The sequence below is a fragment of the Thunnus maccoyii genome, chromosome 10 (assembly GCF_910596095.1).
Source record: "Thunnus maccoyii chromosome 10, fThuMac1.1, whole genome shotgun sequence".
Lineage (NCBI taxonomy): Eukaryota > Metazoa > Chordata > Actinopteri > Scombriformes > Scombridae > Thunnus > Thunnus maccoyii.
The window spans coordinates 25852788-25874541 of record NC_056542.1 but is presented as its reverse complement, the minus strand read 5'-3'; the positions used below and the strand labels follow the sequence as shown (position 1 = coordinate 25874541).

General features: G+C 41.2%; 1 protein-coding gene and 2 long non-coding RNA genes across 6 annotated transcripts in view; 2 read left to right on the top strand and 1 right to left on the bottom strand.

Moving 5' to 3' along the window:
* The window catches only part of LOC121905143 (zinc finger protein 516-like), a 65560-nt gene extending 62947 nt beyond the window's left edge, over positions 1–2613 (top strand). For 3 of the 4 annotated variants that reach the window (XM_042423159.1, XM_042423157.1, XM_042423158.1), the window contains one exon: positions 571–2613. In XM_042423159.1, coding sequence (XP_042279093.1) covers positions 571–773 — 203 coding nt within the window. In that variant the 3' untranslated portion in view covers positions 774–2613. The remainder of the gene's footprint in view (positions 1–570) is intronic. The other variant, XM_042423160.1, reaches the window with a different exon arrangement.
* Positions 2614–4896: 2283 nt separating this feature from the next.
* Positions 4897–5682, bottom strand: LOC121906194. The gene is made up of 3 exons (XR_006098570.1): positions 5659–5682; positions 5317–5481; positions 4897–5196 (listed from the first exon to the last, which is right to left on the bottom strand). It is a non-coding gene; the product is annotated as an uncharacterized LOC121906194 (long non-coding RNA).
* A 12957-nt stretch (positions 5683–18639) lies between these two features.
* On the top strand, positions 18640–20225 carry LOC121904936. Its single transcript, XR_006098314.1, has 5 exons — positions 18640–19206; positions 19290–19378; positions 19479–19545; positions 19986–20034; positions 20137–20225. It is a non-coding gene; the product is annotated as an uncharacterized LOC121904936 (long non-coding RNA).
* Positions 20226–21754: the final 1529 nt, after the last annotated feature.

Here is a 21754-nt window from a genome sequence, read left to right as displayed (position 1 = left end):
AATTATTTATATTTTTTTTTTACTTTTTTGCCGAGGTGTCTGTGCCATTGTAGGTCATTCTAATTAGAAGAGAGTAGAGAGAATAGGGAAGTGTGTGCGGGGGGCATAGGGTAGCCCGGCTGATTGAGAGAAATACGTGGAGACAAAAGTAGGACTGTTCAGACAGGGATGTGTGGAGCTCTTCTCCAGATGGCAGGAAAGATAAAAGAAGAAGCGCTCCAACTGGGTCAGGAAAGAAAAGCAGTTAACTTTTTAAGCGAAATTAGGTATAAAAAAAACGAAATGTGAATGCTACTCTTGACCTGCGTAATGTTTTCCTACTTCTAGTTCAATGCCATCATGTGTCTTGGTTTATGTTTGTCTGTACGTTTGCTTGTTTCTCCCCCTTTTTTTTGTTTCCACTGCAGCGAGTCTCATCCGTGGTTCATGTTGTTGTTGTTGTCTTGTTAAATCCCCGCTATATTCAAAATTCCTTTCCTCTCCAAATCCTATGTATGACATCACCTGTGGCCTCCATCTGACCTTTCAACTTTGCGTGTATGTGTGTGTGTGTGTGTGTGTATTCCTCAGGGGAGAGGCCATTCTGCTGCCAGCTCTGCCCATACCGAGCCTCTCAGAAAGGGAACCTAAAGACACACGTCCAGAGTGTCCACCACATGCCTTTTGACAACAGCCAGTACCCAGACACAAGGACCTTGTTACTGAGCCAGGAGGAGCAAGGAGCACTGGCTGCCAAACACCCACCAACATCACAACAACAACAGCAGCAGTAGACCCTCTTTTAGACTTGGATCTGGACTTGGGACCAGACTAGTCAGGGAATTATACAACCTGAAAACACCGTCATCATTTCTAAAAACTGGACTGCAACTAGGACCCAAGAGTCATGATTGACTTTTTTGGTGACGAGCCTGCGCACCTTTTCCTCTCCTCTCCCGACATCCTTTAATGACCAGTGAACTTCAAAGCTTTTTCTACCATGAAGGTTCTTGTAGTTTATGGAAGTTGTTTTATTTTTTAAAAGAAAAACTAGATAAAGCTGTTCTAAAAGATTTCAAAATCACAAAATGGTTCTGCAGCAGAGAAGAGTGTCTTATGTCTTAATGGAAAGAATTTCTGTGGTGAAGTTCTGCTGTTTGAAATTCAGGTGTCAGGTGTGCACACAGGTGGGATTTTTTTTCTCCATGCAGAAGAAATGAAGAGTGAAATATAAAGCAGGAAAGCTGGACTCACCGACTTTCAATCTTTTGCTTCTCTTAGTCTTCTTTAGTATGAAGGTTGGCAGAAATGAGCAGGTTGTGTGTAGTTTACGTCACCTTAAAGGATTTCTGAATATAGAAGCCCATGAATTCAAAGACTTACCTCTTGCTGCCATTTTTTGGAGGTACCAACAAAGTGGAGGTACCAAAGTGAAGTTGCCTGCTGCATCTTTACAAGCAAAGATTTTATGAAAAGAAGTGGAAAAACTGAATGCAACTGCTAGCATTTAAATCAAGGACTGTGGCATTGCATGGCTGCTGTAGATGCCTCCCTCTCCCTCTTTTTTTTTTTTTTTTTTTTTTTTTTGCTTCATTGTATAAAAGCTTGTGCATTCCTCAGGACACCAATCATCCAATCCACAGCACTGAGATGAGAGAGGAGATACTCTGCAATTCATCAACAGTCAACTGACACATTGCAAGTTTGTCTCCTCGGGGTTTATGAAGATGAAGACTTGCATCTGTCTCTATGTGTGTGTGTGTGTGTGCGTGTGTGTGTGTGTGTGTCTGTGTGCACAAGTGTGTTAAACTTAAACTCCCTCCACTCCGAAGTGTAATGTTAGGAGTGCAATGACCACTCAGAGGCTGTGTAGCTGATGATTAGGAGAGGGAGAGAGAGAGGTAGGAATCAGAGAAAGAGAGAGAGAGAGAGAGAACGCTAATGGGGGTGTCTGCTTTAGTGCTCATTAAAAAGAGTGTGCATTTTTAATAGCCAATATAAATGAGCATACCATTTTTATGGTCATTCAATTATTGTCCATTTAAGAGGAAGGGACTGAGCGGAGGCAGTTTTCCTCCATAACTCCTTAATATTAGGGAGTGTTTCCGACACCGACACTTCTGACTTTGAATTAGACTGACTCCAAAACAGTGGGAGTGGCAGGAGGATGCTAGCTCAGCTGTGGATTGCACAAATTAAACTCCCAACATGTGTACTTGCAAAGGAGAATATGGTACTGCTAATGTTAGCCAGCAAAGATGCATCCTAATTTCCCTTTAGGCAACATTGAGTTTTTGGCTTGTCGATCTTCTTATCTAATATGTAATGAAAGCTTTTGTGCCAAAATCATCTCAGCCTCTCTGGTAGACAGCAGCACACGATACCTTAGCACAAGAAATGGCCAAAGGGGTTGCAATAGAAATCAGAAGGTTCAAGAGATGATTAATGGGATAAGAGAAAATCAAAACCATATTTCTTTTACACAAAATTCTTTTCATTTTTTCTGACTTTTCCAATCATATCTTTGTTTTCCTGGTAAAACAGAGGATAGTTTTTCCCCTTCAGGCCTGTAAAAGTTATTCAAATGAAACAGTTTGAGAAGGGAAAACCACTTTGGTTGAACTTCTCATGACATAGACATATTAACCGTGACAAAGGGTCAATTTAAGGTGAACACAAGCCCAAAAGTTTGAGATCCACTGCCTTAGCATACAGTATGCTAAATGACTAGGATCAACTGGCATTTATAATTCACCGAGTCTACTGTATATAAGCATGCACATTGGACAAAACGATCAAACAGAGATGCAGATGTGATTTTGTTACCTAAACATTTTACCACATAAGCAGATTAATGAACCAAACTCCCAGAACGTCATTCTAATCCTTGAGTGGTGATGTGAAGATTTGCATTCTAGGAGGTGAGAGAGTGAGAGAGAGCAGCCAGAGGTCGGGAGGTCAGGCTTCCAGAGAGTTCAGGGATAAACACACGAGACAGAGATGGTTTGAAGCCTTTTGAATGGTAGAGCCGTCACAGCCTTAACACAGGTGTGTGTGCGTGTGTGTGTGTGTGTGTGCGCGCATTTATGTGTGTTTGTGCATTCTTTTCAAACCTCTGCATACTGTATGAGATGTGGACTAACTTCTTTGTACTCCAGCCTCCCACTAGATGCTTTGTATACTAGCCTACCTCCTTTGCAATGTTGGTATGAAGTGGGGACTGTTCTTTGCTAGGAGGAGAAGTTTTCTTTGTGTCCTGTGCTTAGTTTTCTCTCCTCAACGGCCTCCAAGATTGAAAAAGCCATGCCTCCACACATTGGGGAAAAAAAGAAAAAAGAAAAGAAAGGCCGTTCGAAGCAGCTCAAACTTATTCAAGCAAGAGTACAATTTGCGAAGACATTTTTGTACATGTAAAATCAAAATTCAAACCAGTTAAAGATAACAGAGAGTACTGTACTTCTCGTCTATTTTGAGACCTCAGTGGTTTTTACATGAACACATGATGAAATGGTTGTTATACCAGATGGTGGTTGAGTTATGCATACAATATCGTGTGCTTGAATATGCCTAATAATACACAAATGTGTATATTGAAGGTGTGGGTAGTGAAAATACTTGAAATGGATACTCTAGCCTTCGAGGTAGTGTAGTACTAATACCAATGTTGTACAGAATTCCCTTTAAGATTAACTCCTCAGTTATGAATTTGTACTCCGAAGTGTGACTTAGAAAAACTATGAAGCAGGAGTGAGTGTATGTAATATAAACTGTATATCTGTAATCCACTCTTACCAAACCCTTTATATACAGCAGTAGAAACCAAATGGCATTACTAGTGCACTTAGACTAGGTTACTGCTTTAACTGTTCTCATTTTGTCCAATTCTAGCTAAGGTTTCTTTGAGAATGTCTTTTTAATGGTGCCGGCTAATACACTTCAATGTCATTTCTGGTTTAGATGCTTTTTTGTTAGGATGATTCCCTAGATTTTAATGACAAATGATTTGTTCTGTGACAGCTGTGTGGCACAGCTTTTTAGCTATGTTTCCTCATGGAAAGTTTGATAATGCTAGGTGCAGCAGTGCTTATTTTTTCATAAAGATGTAAGAGTGTGTTTTTAGTCTTTCTTTTTGCTAAACTGTAGGATTTGTTCCGTAGCTAGTCATGGCTGCCCTCCCAGAGGGGCTGGCAGGTGTTGTTCTCTTCTCTTTGGTTGGGTTTTCATCATGCCTCTTAAGTTGTATTATTTGTGTCCGTATTGTTTTTTTATTTGTTATGAACTTCATGATTAATTTACCTTAGAAGACATTATTATTCCAAATGTATTTGGTTGATATCTGTATTTATTATCACTTCAAAAAGGATAAGAGGACCGAGGCAGACAGGAGCGTTTGTTTAATTTGATTTTTCTGGGTTGTTTTTGTTCGGTTGTTTTTATACAGTGTAGTTTTCAAGCCAGCAAGCCGATGTGAAAGCTCTACCTCGTCTGAGCCATTCTCAGTTCTGTTACACTTTTGTACATCATTTCAAAAAGATGTAATGTCATGTCCACAATAAAGACACACAAAATGGCACCTGTTGGCGCTGTTTCATCTGGTTTTGCTTGTTTGTTTTAAATTTACCGTAGCCGCTGTGACTGAACACGTCCACATTTAGATGAAAAAACTTCACAGATTTACAGGTTTCGGATTTTGTTTTTCTTTGTTACTCACACTGCTAATGTGAACTTTACAAAGAACAATGCAGTGCAATGCAATATTGACAAGATAAATAATGGAGTGTTTTTTGTACCTGAATATATTTTCCTTACCAGTGAATGACTTGCCAAACATTTCTTTTTATTTCACTTAACTTCTGTTAATTCCTTAATTGCATGCAAGTTAAAACACAAGACAGTCTTTATGGTATATAACAAATGCTATTTAATGTGAGAACACTCTGAACAAAAGGTGTTATCAACACACAGCTGCTCACAACAGCAGCAAAGAAGCAGAAGACAGTTCATATTCCCACAATGTGATCATGAGACAGACTTATTTTTGGTATCGATCTTCACTCCCTTAACAGAAATACTGGTGATCCATACCTTGGTCCTAACATAGTAAATGTCAGGTCATGCAGCCTGTGAAGAACTTTTATCCTCTGCCATATGGTTTGAAACACTGGATCCTCAATATTGGATGGGCCAGCCTGGAAACAACTACAGTACATGAAAAGCCTGTAAAACCGACAATTAAATTTTATTCTCTCACAATTAAACTTTCATCATTTAAACTATCAATGTGATTTGAAGAGATAATTTAAGACCTTGAAGTTGTCTTACGCTTGGCATTCTCACCTTGGAATAGAAAGGTCCTTTTTTTCCCAAACCGAATGGGCTTTTTGTTTGTGGTGTTTTCATGATCTGCCCGTGTTTGCTGGGGTTCTCTCTGGGTGCGTATCGGTTTGTAACCTTGAGTTGCAGCTTATGGTCGGCGCCATCTTTTCTGTTTGGAGCCAGGACCTTCCAAATAAGAAGTGTGGGGTGTTTCTTTTCACACTCTTGAAACACGCCGCCTACCTCGGACTGAAGTGAGCACTAGCTTACTGGGAAACACAGAGCGGTGCGCACTTGGGCTAACTACTTTAGTTCAATTGTTCTAACAGGTCAGGTATCATAACCACGTGACATTAAACTTACCAAAATATTGCGACAATAGTCCGACTCAGCGGGTCCCGACGCCGGGGAGAGCAACAGGTTAGCCAACTGTCAATCACAAGTGTCAATCAATGCCCAGATGACATTAAACCTACTATAAGTCTTCAGATCTTATTAATGGAGTAATCATTTACAAAATGTCCACAAGCCCACTTATTAGAGGGACTGAATTTAGCAATTGAGACCATAATGACCCCTTGAAAAAATGATTGGAGTAAGTTGGAGCCAGGGATTTTTTGGAGGCAGCATCTAGCAACCACTGGTGGCATTGCACTTTAAGGTACCTCTGCATTGGCTTCAGCCTCAAGCCATTGCCAATTGTTCCAGCCTACTGGGAAGGCTGTGTTAGAAGGGTCACTTTTATCTTATGGAGCTGTTAACTCTTAAAGTAGAAGAAGTGATTCAGCTCTACTAACAATTTGGAGAAATGCTGATTTCTTGCCTTTTCATGCCATAAAAGTAGTCAGGTCTGCAGCCTCAATTCCAAAACAACCAGCTGAATACTATTCACTGTTTGGCAGATTTACTGTAAATTGTCTATCACCTTAAGACCCACACATGCACTTGCCTGACAAAACTCTACAATACTGACCTGCTTCTTGTCAAGAGTCAGCTGTTTCTAATAATGTTGGTTTTCTGAGGCCTTCCAACTCGGATTTAGCTCCACATATAATCTACATTACCTGCACAAGAAAGTAAAAATAGTCATGATTAATGGAGATGAGGTGAAAACAGATCAGACCTAAGCCATACTGCATGCTGTTCCCTTTCATAGCATATGACACGTTTGATGGATAGGGACTTTGATGTTCGTCCGGGCCTATTGGCACCTTGATGTCCATGTGTGGCCATGTGGTTGAAGTCAAGCTGCCAAGCAACAGTGATGAGAAATCCTCACCCTTCAACTACGAGGGACCACCTAGGGATTCGTTGCTACTTTGCCAGTCTCTTTCATGTTCAGTGTCTATGTGCACCATCTGTCTGTCGGTTTGAGTGACGGCTGAATGACAGGTTCCCTCTGAGAACATGGCACATAACGTTAATGCCAGGCAGGCCCGCGGGCTGAGAAAAGACTGCAGCTGCCCGTCACTCTTCCCAACCTCATCAGTCACCGCGAAGGCAGACATGACGGCCCTGAGCTCCCTGAAAAACCTGTTCCCTGACATCTCTTCTTTCTGTCACACAGCAGAGGGAAACTGACTGACTGACTGAATGACTGACTGAGGCGGAAAATGTGCCAAACGTCAGTCTGACTCAGATTTGATGGGTAGGTGTGTTGGAAAACACAGTATCGTGCTTTTTTTTATTTCACTTCTTTATGTGTTGTAAAGGAAAGATGCTGTTCTCTTTGCTTTTACAGAAATGTAACCACAGGGGTATCTACACATTACTCTTTCCCATTGCACAGAGAATGCATAAGGTCTTTTTTAGCTACCTTTTCAAAGTGTTTATAATGTTTCCATGATTTTTGATTGACACTCATGGTAGCTCATATTATGTGACAATTTTGATTTACATTACATGGATAAGGTGTTTCACTCAGAATCATATTCTGATCAAGGCTGGAAAGCCATTTAGACATCCATGGGTCACTAAAGGCGTCAGTCAAACAAAGTGCTTGTTGGATAGAGCATTGTCTGAAATGCCCTCCCCCCATACTTTTCCAATAGGGAAGTCAGAGAAAATCCCATAACTTTCTGAAAAAGACAATCCAACAAGCACAAAGAGGTGAGGAAGTTGGCAGGATTTGAACTTTGTCAAGCTCTCTTTCTAATTTTTTGTAGGCGTTCCCGTCACTGTTCATGTGTTCAAATAAGTGTTTGGATGACACTGTACTACAGTGACCAGACGTCCTGGTTTGTCTGAAATTGTCCTGGTTTCAAGCTGGGTGTCCTGAGTCTTGACAAATAACTGTAAAGCACTGAAATGTCCTGGTTGTCACCACAATTAAAATAATAATTATAATATACTTGTTTTCAGGGCTTACACAAACATTTATCATGTTCTGTCTGACTCATTATTACCTAACTCAATATAAAAGCACAAACAATACACCATGTGTCTGAATTCAACACTGATTTGTCTGTATGTATGTTAATCAATCAATGTGTCGTTGTCAAGGCTGATACTAGGCTTGCAGCCTAGCTTGCAGCTCTTTCTGACAGAACCTATCAGTATGCTCAACGGGAGAGTTGTTCTACACACACTGCAAGAGTACATTTTTGGTTGCGCACGGTGGAAATGCCAATATAAAAGATCATATTAAGACAGCCATACATAAGTGGTGGTTTCCCAGAGAGCTGAGAGCTCCAGAAAAGAAACTCTAAGAAGAAAGACTGAAAGTTGAAAAGCACCCAGCAATCTTCTTAAAGGTAACTTTCTTTTAAGTCTCTTTTGTTGCTAACAAGGTGCAATTGTGATTTAGTTTTTACGTTATGTTATGTTATACCCTATAAAGTTATTTATTGGCCACAAAGAGATTTGTGCCTTGTTTTGTTCTGGCAGAGAATGTGTCACAGTCAGCCATTTAACCAGCAGACTGCACTTGTGCACACTGACAAATACCTTGGTGGATTTTGAGAGGCAAAACATTTTTTTTCGCCGCTGCTGAGGTGCTGTCGATGGTGTTGAAAGGTGTGCTAGGTAGGTGTGGTAAGCGCTGAAATAATTGTTCCCCATCCTGATGGAAATGTCTGGTGCATGCATAATCACATACATGTGTGCATGCAGAACTTTCGGTACACTTAAGGGTCCCGGTTTGGGGGTTTGAAAATATGGTCACCCTACCTTTTACACAATGTATTTTGTTTCAAGCATGCTTCGGCCCTAAAGAAAATTAGACATTTTGGGAAATGCAAGTTTTTGCAGAGAGTCAGATGAGAAGATCGATACCGCACTCTTATCTATAAGGCAGTCAGCTACCTCAGCTTAGTATAAAGACAGGGAACAGCTAGCCTGGCTCTTATTCACCAGCACCTCCAAAGCTCAATAATCAACACCTTACATATTGTTTGTTTAATTGTTATAACCGAGTTGTAAAGACTAAGTTAAGAAGTTTCAGTTTCACAGGGGTTATGTACCAGACTATTTCTTGGCAGGAAGCACTGAATTCCGGAAGTCTTGTCCTTAGTTTTTTTTTATGCTAAGCTAAGCTAACTGGCTGCAACCTTATACTGCACAGATATGAAAGTGGTTTTGGTCTTCTCGTCAACTCTCGGCAAGAAAGCAAAAAGGAAATTTCCCAAATGTCTAACTTGCTTTGAGACTTTAACCCATGGGTGGGATTAAAGAAGGTCAGTGGTTTTTCAAGACAGGGCAAGGTTTCACCATATTTACAGTAAAAAAATCAATACATATTACAATGGAATAATTTGTTTCTCTTATATTTTAATCAACAAATAAATACTAATGGTTTGGTAAAACTTATTCCGATTATACAACAGTTTAAAGTTGGTATGTGTACAATATGTTTAACATTTGAAAATGCCTTACTTTGGTGCCATCCTTTGACAGTATCAAGAATGACACTGTGGCTGATAGGATAGCGGTGTATACCATTACACCTCCACCAAGAGATCCGGCACATACTGTAAGACTGCACATGTGCACTGCACCAGGATTCTTTCATCTAAAACTTGTTACAATACACTTTACCATGTTTCTGAGCGTTGCATTTGATATACATTTCTGGTATCTCTTCTTGCTGCATGCAAGAATGAACTGTTGTCATCCCTCTGGAGCACCTACCTCTCTTCTTCTTTGAATGTAACCCTCTGTAGCTCTGCTTTGTACCATCCAAGTCAGAGGGCATGATCTATATCTGCCACCAGGGAGCACTATCCCTCTCTAATGGCTGCTAAACGGCCTTCCTCAGGAGGACAAGGGCCACATCACAGACAAAATAGCACTTGTATATGTACAATGGCTGTGGCAGCGTGGGCGGTGGAGGGGTAAATATACTTAAAATACACTACGGCATATATCAGTGCGGCAGCCTTGACTACAGTTACCACCAGAGAGTCCGACTCCTCCGCATTTCCCAGGCAAAAGGCCAAACGCATTTACAACACTTCAAGTGTCTGCGACACAAGAACGCCCTCTCCACTGTGAAATATGTAAATATTGCACTAATCAAAGGGTTGTGGAATCGCAAAATGCCACGGAAAGGTTATGACCCGGAGCCTGTGCTAATAGGGGAGTGAGGGAGGGGGAGAAAGAGGAGGTGGTGGAGGGAGGGCTGGGGGTTCAGTTGTGGTGGTGGGGGGAGCAGAGGAGTGACAGCTACCACAGGCGTTTCTCCTGCCTGAGGAGGACCTTCACATGCTGACCTCCGCCTCCTGCACTCCAACGCTCTGACAGTAATGAATAGGAAGGGGCTGTTTATGCATATCAAATGTTATTTACTCTCCCACAGTCAACTGTAGCCACAGAGGAAAGAAAGAGAGAGGAGCAAAAAACAGGATATTCCCAAAGACCGTGGGCTGCCATTAGAACAATGTGGACAAGAATGCAGAGGCCTCTGCGGTGCACTGAGGTTAATCTATCTATCGCAATGAATTACATGACATGGTTTTGTAGGGCTTTAGCTTGACTCTCTTTTAAAATGCTGCATTGTTCACTGCCTTTATTTTTTTTCCAGGATTTGAGTGCTTGACAGATACAGAGTACCTACATGAAAACAAGCGCTTGTAAGTATATAAGTGAACTTGACAATGAACTCCTCCTGATATCTAGCCCACATGATTATTTACTTCAACTATCTCCTACTCTACCAAACTAAAGTCTATATCCAGAGACAGAATCAGGGGGATGTTAACATACATTCTAGTCATGTAATATATTTTTAAGCAGGATTAATTCTTCTCTACATTGACATGATTGGTCTTAAATAGCGCAAACCTTAAAGCCAGAGGGAGGAAAAGCCTGAGTGGAATTATTCAAGGGAATGACGTTCAACGACAAGCTCAAGAAAATAACCTTGAGCATGAACAATGAAAAATCAGCCGCCAGAAAACGTTTGTGTTTTCCCGAGCCGGCGTGTCATCGTCATCGGTTTACGGCTCGGCTTCATTTTCCATCACCCCTTATGAGAATTAAGTTGGATCTTAAGTATGTAAATGAGAACCTATTCTGTGGCCCCCACCCTCTCTACTATGAATCCCAGGACAGACCATGACATTTAACATCGCCTTTACTAATTTGTGCTTAATAGCCAAAAAGTGATTAGAATTAACATTAATGACATTTCATATGTCTCCCCTTCTACATTCATTACCCCTCGCTGCTGATACTTAACCAGCTAATGCTGGTGGCTGCTTCTTACAGCTTAAATTTCACGTTACACTTTTGGCAGAAATCTTTCAGTCGCCCTTTTTTACACTTTACTTTTTTCTGCTCCTTTGGAAGAAGACAACAAGGAAGGAGAATTAAAGAGGGGAGGGGGGTGTTATAAAGCCTTTAAGTTGGGAATCTATTCTATCGGTCACACTCTCTTTACCAATTGACATGAGCATCGCAGCAGATTAAGAATAAGGGGGGTCATCTCTTTTCTGGCTCAACGCCTGTTCTATCACCCTCCGCCCTTCTTGTTGAAACAAATGCTGTCCGATACTCTTCATCTCTCTGTCTTCTCCTTCAGCGGCTTTTTCAGTGGAATTTTCTTGCTTGATCTGTACACGGAGGAGATTATTGTGTGAAAACTGAGCATTGTGTTTCTATCAGACGACAGTCTCTACCAGCCCTCCGCCCTCCTTTCCGGTAATTAGTGATGGTCCCCAACCTTGTCCAAGGGCAGTGAGCTTTTCCCATGTGTTTCTATAGGGAGGTCACCCGATCCTGGCAAGCATGTGACAAAGGTGGTTCAATAACAGCATAAGCAGTTACAAAAATGTAAACATTTTAAGGTGATGGTAATTTAGAAGGGGGGGGGGGGGGGGTGGAACAATGAGGGATGCAGGGATGTATTGGAGGTAAACCATTATGAGCTTTATTATGTAAATGTAAAAAACTGTTAATTTGATAAAGCTTTAGGCAACATTTTCCAATATTTTCCAATACCTACATACATCGAGCAAACTTGAAAAAGTCAGCATATGAACCACACCGGACTTGATTAAATTGAGTAAAATTTAAAAGAAAAAAGTAAGAATTTGAGTTGCAAGAACATTCATTTCTTTACAGTACTGTAACATTACTGACAGTATTGTAATTCTCCAGAATAATTTGAGTGTTACATGTAAACCAAAAGAAACAGTACCAAATGATGTCACAGCTATTTAAGTTTAATAAGAAAGGAATAAGAAAGAATCTTCAAAAAGGAAAAACATCCAATAATTACCATTTTTCTGCACGTTAAACTGATTTTTATTAAGTTGGCTGTTTTGTCTCATTAGGATCATCGACTGGAGGGCAGAGTTTAAACACTTTTTTTGTTTACCACTACAACACTGTTGTAATACAAGGATGCAGAGAGGTGGCAGTAAACGAGGAAAACACGGTTGAATGTATGTTGTGAACAAAGGAAGAAGAGAGGGTATTTCAGTGCAGGGGTGGGGGGTTAAAAGGGTAAGAAGAGCTGGAGGTGATCATGGGTAATGGCAGGACCCTGGCCGCTGACAGACAGGCCAATCTCCCGCCTGGACAGACTCAAGAGAGATGTGTCAGTCTCCACCAGCACCCCAGGCCAGCCGCACCACCACACCACTAAATGTGTATTGGCAAAGTGTCGGTGCCAATGCCATTAGCCAGCAGACTTAAATTCCCCTGTAATTTTCTATGGCGCTCCTTGTTATTGGCACCTCTGATGGGTTGAGTATTTGAATCCTGGTTCAGTTTTAATGGATGACTGGTGGTGGTGAGCAGCAGGGTGCTTTGTTATCACTCTTACAAGACATGTCCAACAAGCACAAATATACACACTCACACACACACACACACACACACACATTAGTGTTGCTGTCCTTATCAGGACCTCAATCAACACAATTCACTCCCCTATGTCTAATCCTCACTGCCACATGGTTTACACTAACCTAACCCTCTAACCTGAACCCCAAACTTAGGTCTCAATCCTGAATTTAATTAAAAGTCCAGTTTTTTACAGTAATAAGTAATTATACGATGCTCATGTTTTTCAAATGAATACACATGTTAAAATCATTTTCATAACATGCTTGTATATAAGTATAGGAAATTTCAAATTCTTACAAAAAGGACCATTTAATTCTCTACCTAAAATCTACAACCTAACTTTAAACTCAAGTCCTCATCATTAATCACTTTTCAAAGAAGAAAAACAAACAAAAATTGAAGGAATCTTTGCACCCTACACATCTAAAACACAAATATAGTAAGCAAAAAGCATCTCTGACACACACCTGAACACCTCTCATTACACCACCAGGATAAATCTAAAGTAGAACGGTTTCTAGACATTGGTGCTGATCTGAGATCAGGCCTTTGCCAATCAAACCTCACTCATTAGCTTTATAGGGCAACAAGGACAAACCTGCATGTGGACTGATTGTGATTAGCATTTAATTTAAGTTTTAATTTTTCAGCTTAATTCTCCCTGGATCATGATATAACGAGTGCAAAAAATGAGACATTTTTACTTTCCCTTACCATCTGTGACCTAAAAACACATTAAAACTGCTAGAATTTTCATGAGCTAACGATTGCAAACTTGTTTTGGACTCTTGTGGGATTTGTAGCTTTGAACGTCTCGTTCACAATTTTACAAATCTCCCTCTCTGCTCTCTCCCTTCCAGCGACATTGCCCGTAGTGTATCGAGGGAATACAACACGTCGTCAGGCCAAGACAAACACGTGCACAAAAACACACATGAGCCACTACAAAAGTTAAATAACTATATACAGGAGCAATTTAGCTCCACTGTAATTTGTATATAGTGTTTGACAACCTTGCTGGAGAAGTTTTCACCCCAGAAATGCTAAGTAGTCCCAGCAGGAGTCAGTCAGGAAGAGGAGAGGGGCTCTTTGCTGTTTAATGTATTCTTCGGCAGCCCAGAGGCCTCCAAAACACTGCATGTCTTTACCATCCACTGTACACACACACACACACACACTCACACACAGACACATGCATGCGCACACACACTCACATATCTGTCTGCAGTCAGGCTCTGAAGGAACACTGCTAATGGGGCTGTTTTTAATGAGCCAGGAAGAGGAGAGTGACCCTTCGAAGGTGAATATCTCTATCTCTCTCTGTATTTTGCTGTGTGAAAGTGTATGCATGCATGTCTCCCTCTCTCTCTCACACACACACACGCACGCACACTCACACTCATACACACCAGTCCCGCTGATTTTATACAAAGTTGTAATATTTATGTCTAATTGTTTTTAACTGCCATAATTACTTTCAGCTCTTGGCTCATTCATTCATCCAATCCTCTCATCAGGAGTGAGCATGTGAGACATCAGAAGGCAGAAATGTGTGTTTTTACGGCTGGAGAGCCTGCATAAATTGTAAGGGTTTGAAAAAGAGCCCTGCAGCAATATGCCTCTGCAAAGCTGCAGGAGATCCGTCGATTTCCTCAAGTTCCACTTCACGTTGCAAGGGACATATCCATCCCCAGACAACCATTTCACTTTATTTCACTGATTTTATGATCTTTTCCTGCAAGGAAAAAAGAAAAAAGAGAGGAGGCAGTTCTGTTAACGGCCAAAAGATGGCACACTATGTATGGCGCGAAGAGAGGCCGAGGTAGTTGGGAGCGTTGTGGCGGTTGTGGTGTCTGTATTTAACCTAGAACCTGGAGAGCGTCTGTGTTTCCTCTGCTGGGAATCTTCTGCTTCCAGGATTCATAGAGGAGGAAGAGGAGGAGGGAGAAGAAGGAGCTAGGTAGGTGAAGGGATGTCATGCTTCTGCTCATGTTGCTCAACAAGCCGTACTGTGGCCGCTTTTACACCAAAATGAGCCTGAGGATATATAGCTGTGACATTTTATCTGAGAGCCCCTGGTTCATTTTGTCTGCACAACATGAGTTAAAGTGCAATCTGAGAGTATCGCCAAAAATAATGGATGTTCTGATGATATGTGTTTTTAATGTCTCATACATAAAATAAATGTGGTAACTAAACAGGTAGGACATATTGTATGGGTTCATATTTCCGGTCTCTAAAAAAAAAATGAGAGGAGAAAGAAATAGATCATTTCATACATCTTGTTTTATACAAATTTGTCATGAAGCATCCTCATTAATCCTGCCAAAATTGTCTTTTTATGAGTGTTGCTAATTTCATTTAATCATTCTTTCCTCACGCCTGCTGCAGAGGCAGTTTTATATCAGTACTAAACAATTTCTTTTTTTGCCCGACATTAATGATTGGAATGTCTCTTTTTTTGGTGGGTTAATTGGGAATCATTACATTATCATTATCACAAAAATACAACATCTGAAAATGTGAAATTTGTTTCTCGTAGAATGGATTATGATTCATGCCAATACTGAAATTCACACACATTAGGAGTGAAGCTGATATAGATGCCTTCAAATATGGAATACATTTTATGTTATCTTATTTATTTGTTTTTTCATTGTTATATATTAATATACTGTATCTCTTTTATGTACTTTCTACATGCAATTGGGTATAAGGAGTGTAAGTGTCTGTTCCTACAGTGTGATTACATTTGCTGTGTTACCACACAAACACTCAACATCCCCGCTTTGAACATGGACATGCTCCTATACTCTACACACTCCTCAAAGACACACACACACACACACACACATACACACACACGCCCATGCTACAAGACCACTGAAAATCAATGTGACAGGTTTCAGTCGTCCCTCAGTGTACACATCCCCTCTCAGACTCTCTCCTGACATCTGCTCGATTACCTCCTACAGCCACACACACACACACACACACACACACACACATAGACGCCCTCCCCGTGGCCGCCCTAAGCCCCTCTGAGCCATATGAAATGTAGTCGGTGCAGGAGAAACCAGATACTGCTGGCTGTGTCACATTGCGTTTGCTGCCACCCGTCAGAAGCGGGTCTGTTTGACTGCCAGACGTTATGACAGCGTCAGTCATCCTCCAGCCCAGCAGCAGGCTGTGGGATGGAGAAGAGGAAGAGGAGGAGGAGGAGGAAGATGGGGAAAATAGACCTCCAACACAGGCTGACTGGGAGGTAGTAAGGAAGGGAGTACAGTCCTGCATTTACAAAAAAAAAAGAGACAGGAATCTTTGATTTTGCATCAGAATGTGCAAACACATTTACATGCTTGCTGCATTTGATTTAATTTTTTTGCGTATAGAAGCTCAGTTTTCTTTTCAGTAACACTATGCTTCACATGATATGGCCACACAGGCACACTTGCTAAGAAAGGGAGGTTGATAGCCTTCATATTTTTCCAGCTGGTCTAAAGATTTGAAGCGACCTTCTGGCTCTCTAACCTATTGCATTATACTTGTGTTATACCCTGAAAAGGGAGAGAATCGATAAAGATAGTGCTCACAATGTTCACTTTCTGGCATCTTTATGGAGAATACTTCAAACCTTTGTTGACAAAGAAGAAAACATATTAACAATACAGCAATAATCATTTTCACAATAATTGTCTATTGCCATTATATTCCATTTCAGTTGCAATCCAACATAAATCATCTCAGTCCAAAAAGCTTCCTTCAAGGTCCTTTATACACAAAATGAGCATTTGTGAACAGTCCAACAAATCTCATCATGCCTTCACCAGTAAACAAACAATATATAGATGAGAATATACAGGATGTCCAATGAACACTCACAGCTAAATTATTCTGTTAATCTGTAACTTCCCCTTGAGTCTGGCAGACATGGCTGCAACTTCAACTCCAGCCCACAAGTCTTAAATAACACTTTTGTATAACAAACGTAATCCAAAATACATACAATAAGTGTCACTTTCGAGCAGCTATTTTGGCAGCAACCAGTAGATTACAGCAGTAAATTTCAATAAACATTCCTATAACGCTGTTCACATATACATTCACAACCCAACAAGCATACAGTACATTTCTATTGCTGGTTATAGCCTGAACCCCCACAGCAAGATTATCCTTATACCTCTGGATAGTCAAAATTATTTGTCGCAGCAAATATGAATATAACGCAATATAAAATGTCTCTGTGCCTTGATAACTCTCTCTCTTTATGCGGGAATTCACTAAAGGTTTTCACCTACATGTTGCAACATATGAACTTTCACCCAAAACCTGTATCTCACGCAGTGTTTCCACTTACTGTAATTACATTGAAAACATCACTAACTATCTGTGGCTGTATTTTCCTTGGTCTATTTCACCAGAGTAACCCTGCCTATCTCAGCACAACGATTACTCAAGACATTTGCTAACAACTGAACCTAAAGCATTTACCAACTTATTTGACACGTGTTGACAACTTTAATGTGTTTTTCATACCTGAAAAAGGAGACAATCAATAAAGATAGTGCTCATAATGTTCACTCTCTGGCACCTTTATTGAGAATGATGCAGCCGTGGTGAGAGCTCCCTCTTCTGGATTTTTACAGACATAAGTAGTCAATCACAGAGGACAGCTTCTTTGCCATCTACTCGGCAGATTTAAAGGCTTCCCTTGGTTTAGATCACAGACTATTTTACTGTTTCACTGGCTTATATTTTTATACAGGACATTTTCCCTTCTTTTCTTTTATTGCATTATTGCGTTTAATTCGACAAATGGACATGAATTTCTGTCACTTCTCTGTATTTGTTTCTAACAATTTTAAAACTCCACTATTGATTACAAAAATTAACAATACTTTTTAACTCTAATGTATTAAACTGATATGTGCATGAACTTTAACCTATTGAACTGGCATGTGCGTGAACTTAAATCTACCACACGTCCTGACATCAGAATCACCTGAACCTAATTCTGCTCTGCATTTCAGTGAGGTTTCCTACATGTTCCTCTACCAACTATACATGAACACAGGTTGGTAAGCTTGAACTGGGTCTCCCCACCTAGTTACTGGCCTAAAATCTTGGCTTGCTATTGGCTGGTACTGGTAGGGTATCAAAGGAGCATAGCCTGTACTACAGCAAACTGGAGTCCCTAGTCGGTCGTATGTAAAGAGTTTCGGGGCTCGTCTTTCTCTCCTTGGCTGCTGGTACCTTGGCTCCTCCTCATCAACACCATCACTGGATGTTGAGTGTGTGGAGTAGTAATGGGCGGACAGTTTCACAGTATCGGTTCCTTCAAGTTGATACATGTAAATGTATCGAACCTTTCGAGTTTTGATACTTTTTGCAAAATATACCGTCAGTTTCTCTGTGACACTCAGTTATAGTACTTGCACACTCAACAGCTAGTGCTGCCTGCCCCACAATATTTCTCTTCAGTGCATTACCAGTCATCATGTAAGTTTACATCGATAAAGATAAAATATTAATTTAAATGCATTGATTCAGCATCCCACTTGTATGTAGGTAGGGTATATAAGCTCAATATGATGTTACAGAAATGTGATGTGACACTGACCAAAGATCTGTGAGTCTATTGAGGGGCAAGTAGCAGACCTCCTAGTTCAAGAGAGCAGCAGTTCGTTCAGTCTCGTTCAATTTAACCTGCCGTCTGTCTCAACTCCGGTCCGATTATATCACTTCTTATTCACTCATACGTCCTAGTTTGAGAGAATGGTTCATTTGATCTTGTTCAGTGAGTAGCTGCCAGGCTGTCTCGACTCAAGTCACTCAGTGACGTTCTCGTTTGAGACAATGATTCCCGCTCTTTCATTGGTGCTCATTCATGTTTTGAGTGACTGCACCACTGTAGCAGGCAGGCGGGCGGGCAGTGTGAGCAGTACCCTATGATAACAGTGAGTGGGTGTGGGCGGTATGAGTGGGAAAAGTCCGGGATTCATGAGCACTCGGTACGTTCGACAGGCTGACTTGGTACATACCGGACACTGAAAAGATTTGTTTGTTCATTTTTGCCATCGCTAGTGTGGAGGGGGGCATCTCCTCCTCCTCAGTGACCTCACCCGGTCATTCCTGATGATTATCATTGTCTTGTAGCTCAGTATTTTCCTTATTTTGGTGCTTATTCATCTCATGTGCTCCCTCAGGTTCTGACTCTGTGTTGGTCACCTGTGTTTCAGATTCAAGGTTTTCTGGTGGGTCAGCATGCACAGTGTCTCTCCCTCCACTAAATACACCAGTTGGTCTCATATGTGTTGTGGGCTCAAGGAAGAATCCATATTCCTCTTGTTCATCCTTTTCCTCTCAGTCTGTGCCTGTGTTGCAGATTAGGTTTTCTCCTTTCTTCCGGCCCACTAAATTGTCACCAGGCTGGATTCAATGAATCAACTGTGCTCTGATTACTGGGTGGTGTGTTCAGCGCGGTATCTAGGCAGGTGACTGTTCTTCGGATGGACGTTTCTGCCTCTTTCTGGAGTCTGATTTCCGTGAGGCTAGTGTGTGCACAGTTTGGCATGCTAGCGTGTCTGCCATGTTTCCTTGCGATCTTGTCGCTCAGCAATTGTAAGTTGCGTATTTTTTACAGTCTTCCTGTGCTGCATGTGTGCTATTGTCATTATATCTGCTGCTGCTCTTTTGCTTTGCAGTGTGGTCTGCTCATCTTCTGGCTGGAGACCCAGAGTAAAGTTGCTCTGCTTCGAGCCCTTGCTTAACGCACTTTCCTTTATGTGTTAAGGTAGGCTGGCTTAATTTTATTTCGCTAATTTTAGGCTGTTTTTATCTGGTCTCCAGTTAAACGTAAATTTTTCTCTCTGGTCTCTGGTCTGCTGTAATAGTGATTGAGCTGAGGCTTTGCTGCTCTCCCCCTCCCGCAGCTAGGAAGGTGCACCTTCACTCTCTTTGGTATGTATATGTGAGTTTGCATTACTTTTAATTCAGCTGTAGTTCTCAGTTGGTAATTTTGGTGTTTTGCGCACTTTGCAGTTATTTTTTAAGCCAGGTTGTGCACTACGGTGGGTGGCCCTTTTCAAACCCCCGCCCCCCACTCCCTGTGCAACTGCTGTTCTGTCTTTACATAACTACATCAGCTGTTTCTACTTTTTTTTTATATATTTCTGCATCAGCTGTTGTGTCTCAGCTGTTTTGTATCTACTGTATAGGGACTGTTTTTACTTTTATTGTTTTTTTTGTTTTGCAACACAACTGGTTCGGCTCTGCGCTCGACATCACTTGCTCCTCTCTGACGCTTTTCTTGTATTTTCTTCTACTATGTCATAGGCTTGTTGCATTTCCTGTTTCAATTTTTCCACATTTGTCTGTGATCTGTGTTCCCACTCTCAGAGGTATGACCAAACATGAGATCAACTGGTAGCTGTGGAGACCTCCCAAACAGTAAGTAGAAAGGCGAACAACCTGTTACTTCAGATCCGATGCAGTTGTATGCATGTATGAAGTTATTCAGTGATCCCTTCCAGTTTGTTTTCTCTTTTTCAGTAAGTGTCTTGAACATTTGGAAGAGTGTACGATTGAAATGTTCCACCTGCCCATTTCCCAGGGTATTGTCCTTAATCCTAATACAGTGGAAACCGCTTATGGCGATAGTCAAATTGATCACTATAAGTGGATGATTATTATAACCGATTTTTTTTTCTTTTTCTTTATTTCTCATGTAGATTACCATTCAATTGACATTTGTACATTTATAACATGAATATAAAGTAATGAAACGGATAGCTTCGCTATTTACTGAAATTTATTGACTGTTTCAAAATATAGAACAGCTGTTTCAAACGTTTGTTGTTTCGCTGCTGCATCTCATTGGCTTGTTTTTGGCAGTTTGTCATAAGCTTCGGGGAGACTATGTTTTTCATTGAGAGAAAATGACTTTTTCCTTTTCTTTTTCCTGTCATCATTTCAACATGCACGCAGCACCAGCCTCCCAGCCCGCAGCAGACGGGTTGTGCGTTTAGGCTGCGGGGGTGGGGGCCGCAGGGGTGCCGCAGCGAAAAAGTTGAACCAGAATCAACTTTTGGAGAAATGCGACCCGTAACGCTGTACAATCCTGCCATGAGGGAAGACAAAAACATTACTAGGAAAAGGGGAGGACATTTCTCATCATTCGTTAACATTAAAAGTAAAGTTAGGCTTTGCTGACGGCTTCCCAACTAATTTTAAAAAAGATGACAGAGAGAGAGAGAAGCAGTGGTCAAGTGAGCTAGAGAGTGGATGAGGAGAGAGCAGTGGTAGCGAGAAAGATGGTGAATGAGAGGAGCAAAATGTTATTTTCTGATTGCTTCATGGCAGTTACAAATAATCATGCCCACACCTCCACCCCACACCTCCACACAAACCTGTGGAGGTGTGCCACAACACCTTTGGTAGACTTTGAAGTGGTTGGATAGGCCTGGGTGAAGCGGGTAAAATGATCAACGATGATAAAGTCCATCGACACGAGTGGCTTTAAGCTGTCTTTACAGTCTATGGCACACAACAAGGGTGAAGTAAACATTGTGCAGACCCAGGGTGAGGAATCTTGGGTCTGAATGGCTGGGGTTGTTGCCACCATACAGTCAGATGAGAGCTCTTTTGACTCATCATTGTTTCTATGTCGAGAGGCATATTGGACAGACGATCCGCATCTACATATTCTTTGCCTGGATGGTATCAAATGGTAAAATGAAAGTCTGCAAGTTCTGCCACCCACCTGAATCTGGTGGTGTTGAGCTTGGCGATTGAGAGGACATACATACTTTAGGGGATTAATATTGCTAAACACAGTGAATTTAGGGGCATAATACACACAATCCCTAATTTTTTCTGTGACTGCCCACTTTAATGCTAGAAACTCTAATTTACCAGAGAGTAAATGTTCTAATTTTGTTCTGATTCAGTCAGTGTCCTTGATCCATAGGCTTTCACACAGAGTTTCCCCTCTCGCTGTTGGTACAAGATGGCCCCAAGCCCCTGATTCAAGGCATCGATATATAAGACACATGGCTGTGAGAAGTCTGGGAACCCTAGTACTGGTGGCTCAACCAGTCTATTAACCGCTGAAGTACAGCTTGATGCTTATCAGTCCATACAATCTGTGTATGTGAAGGCACACCTTTGT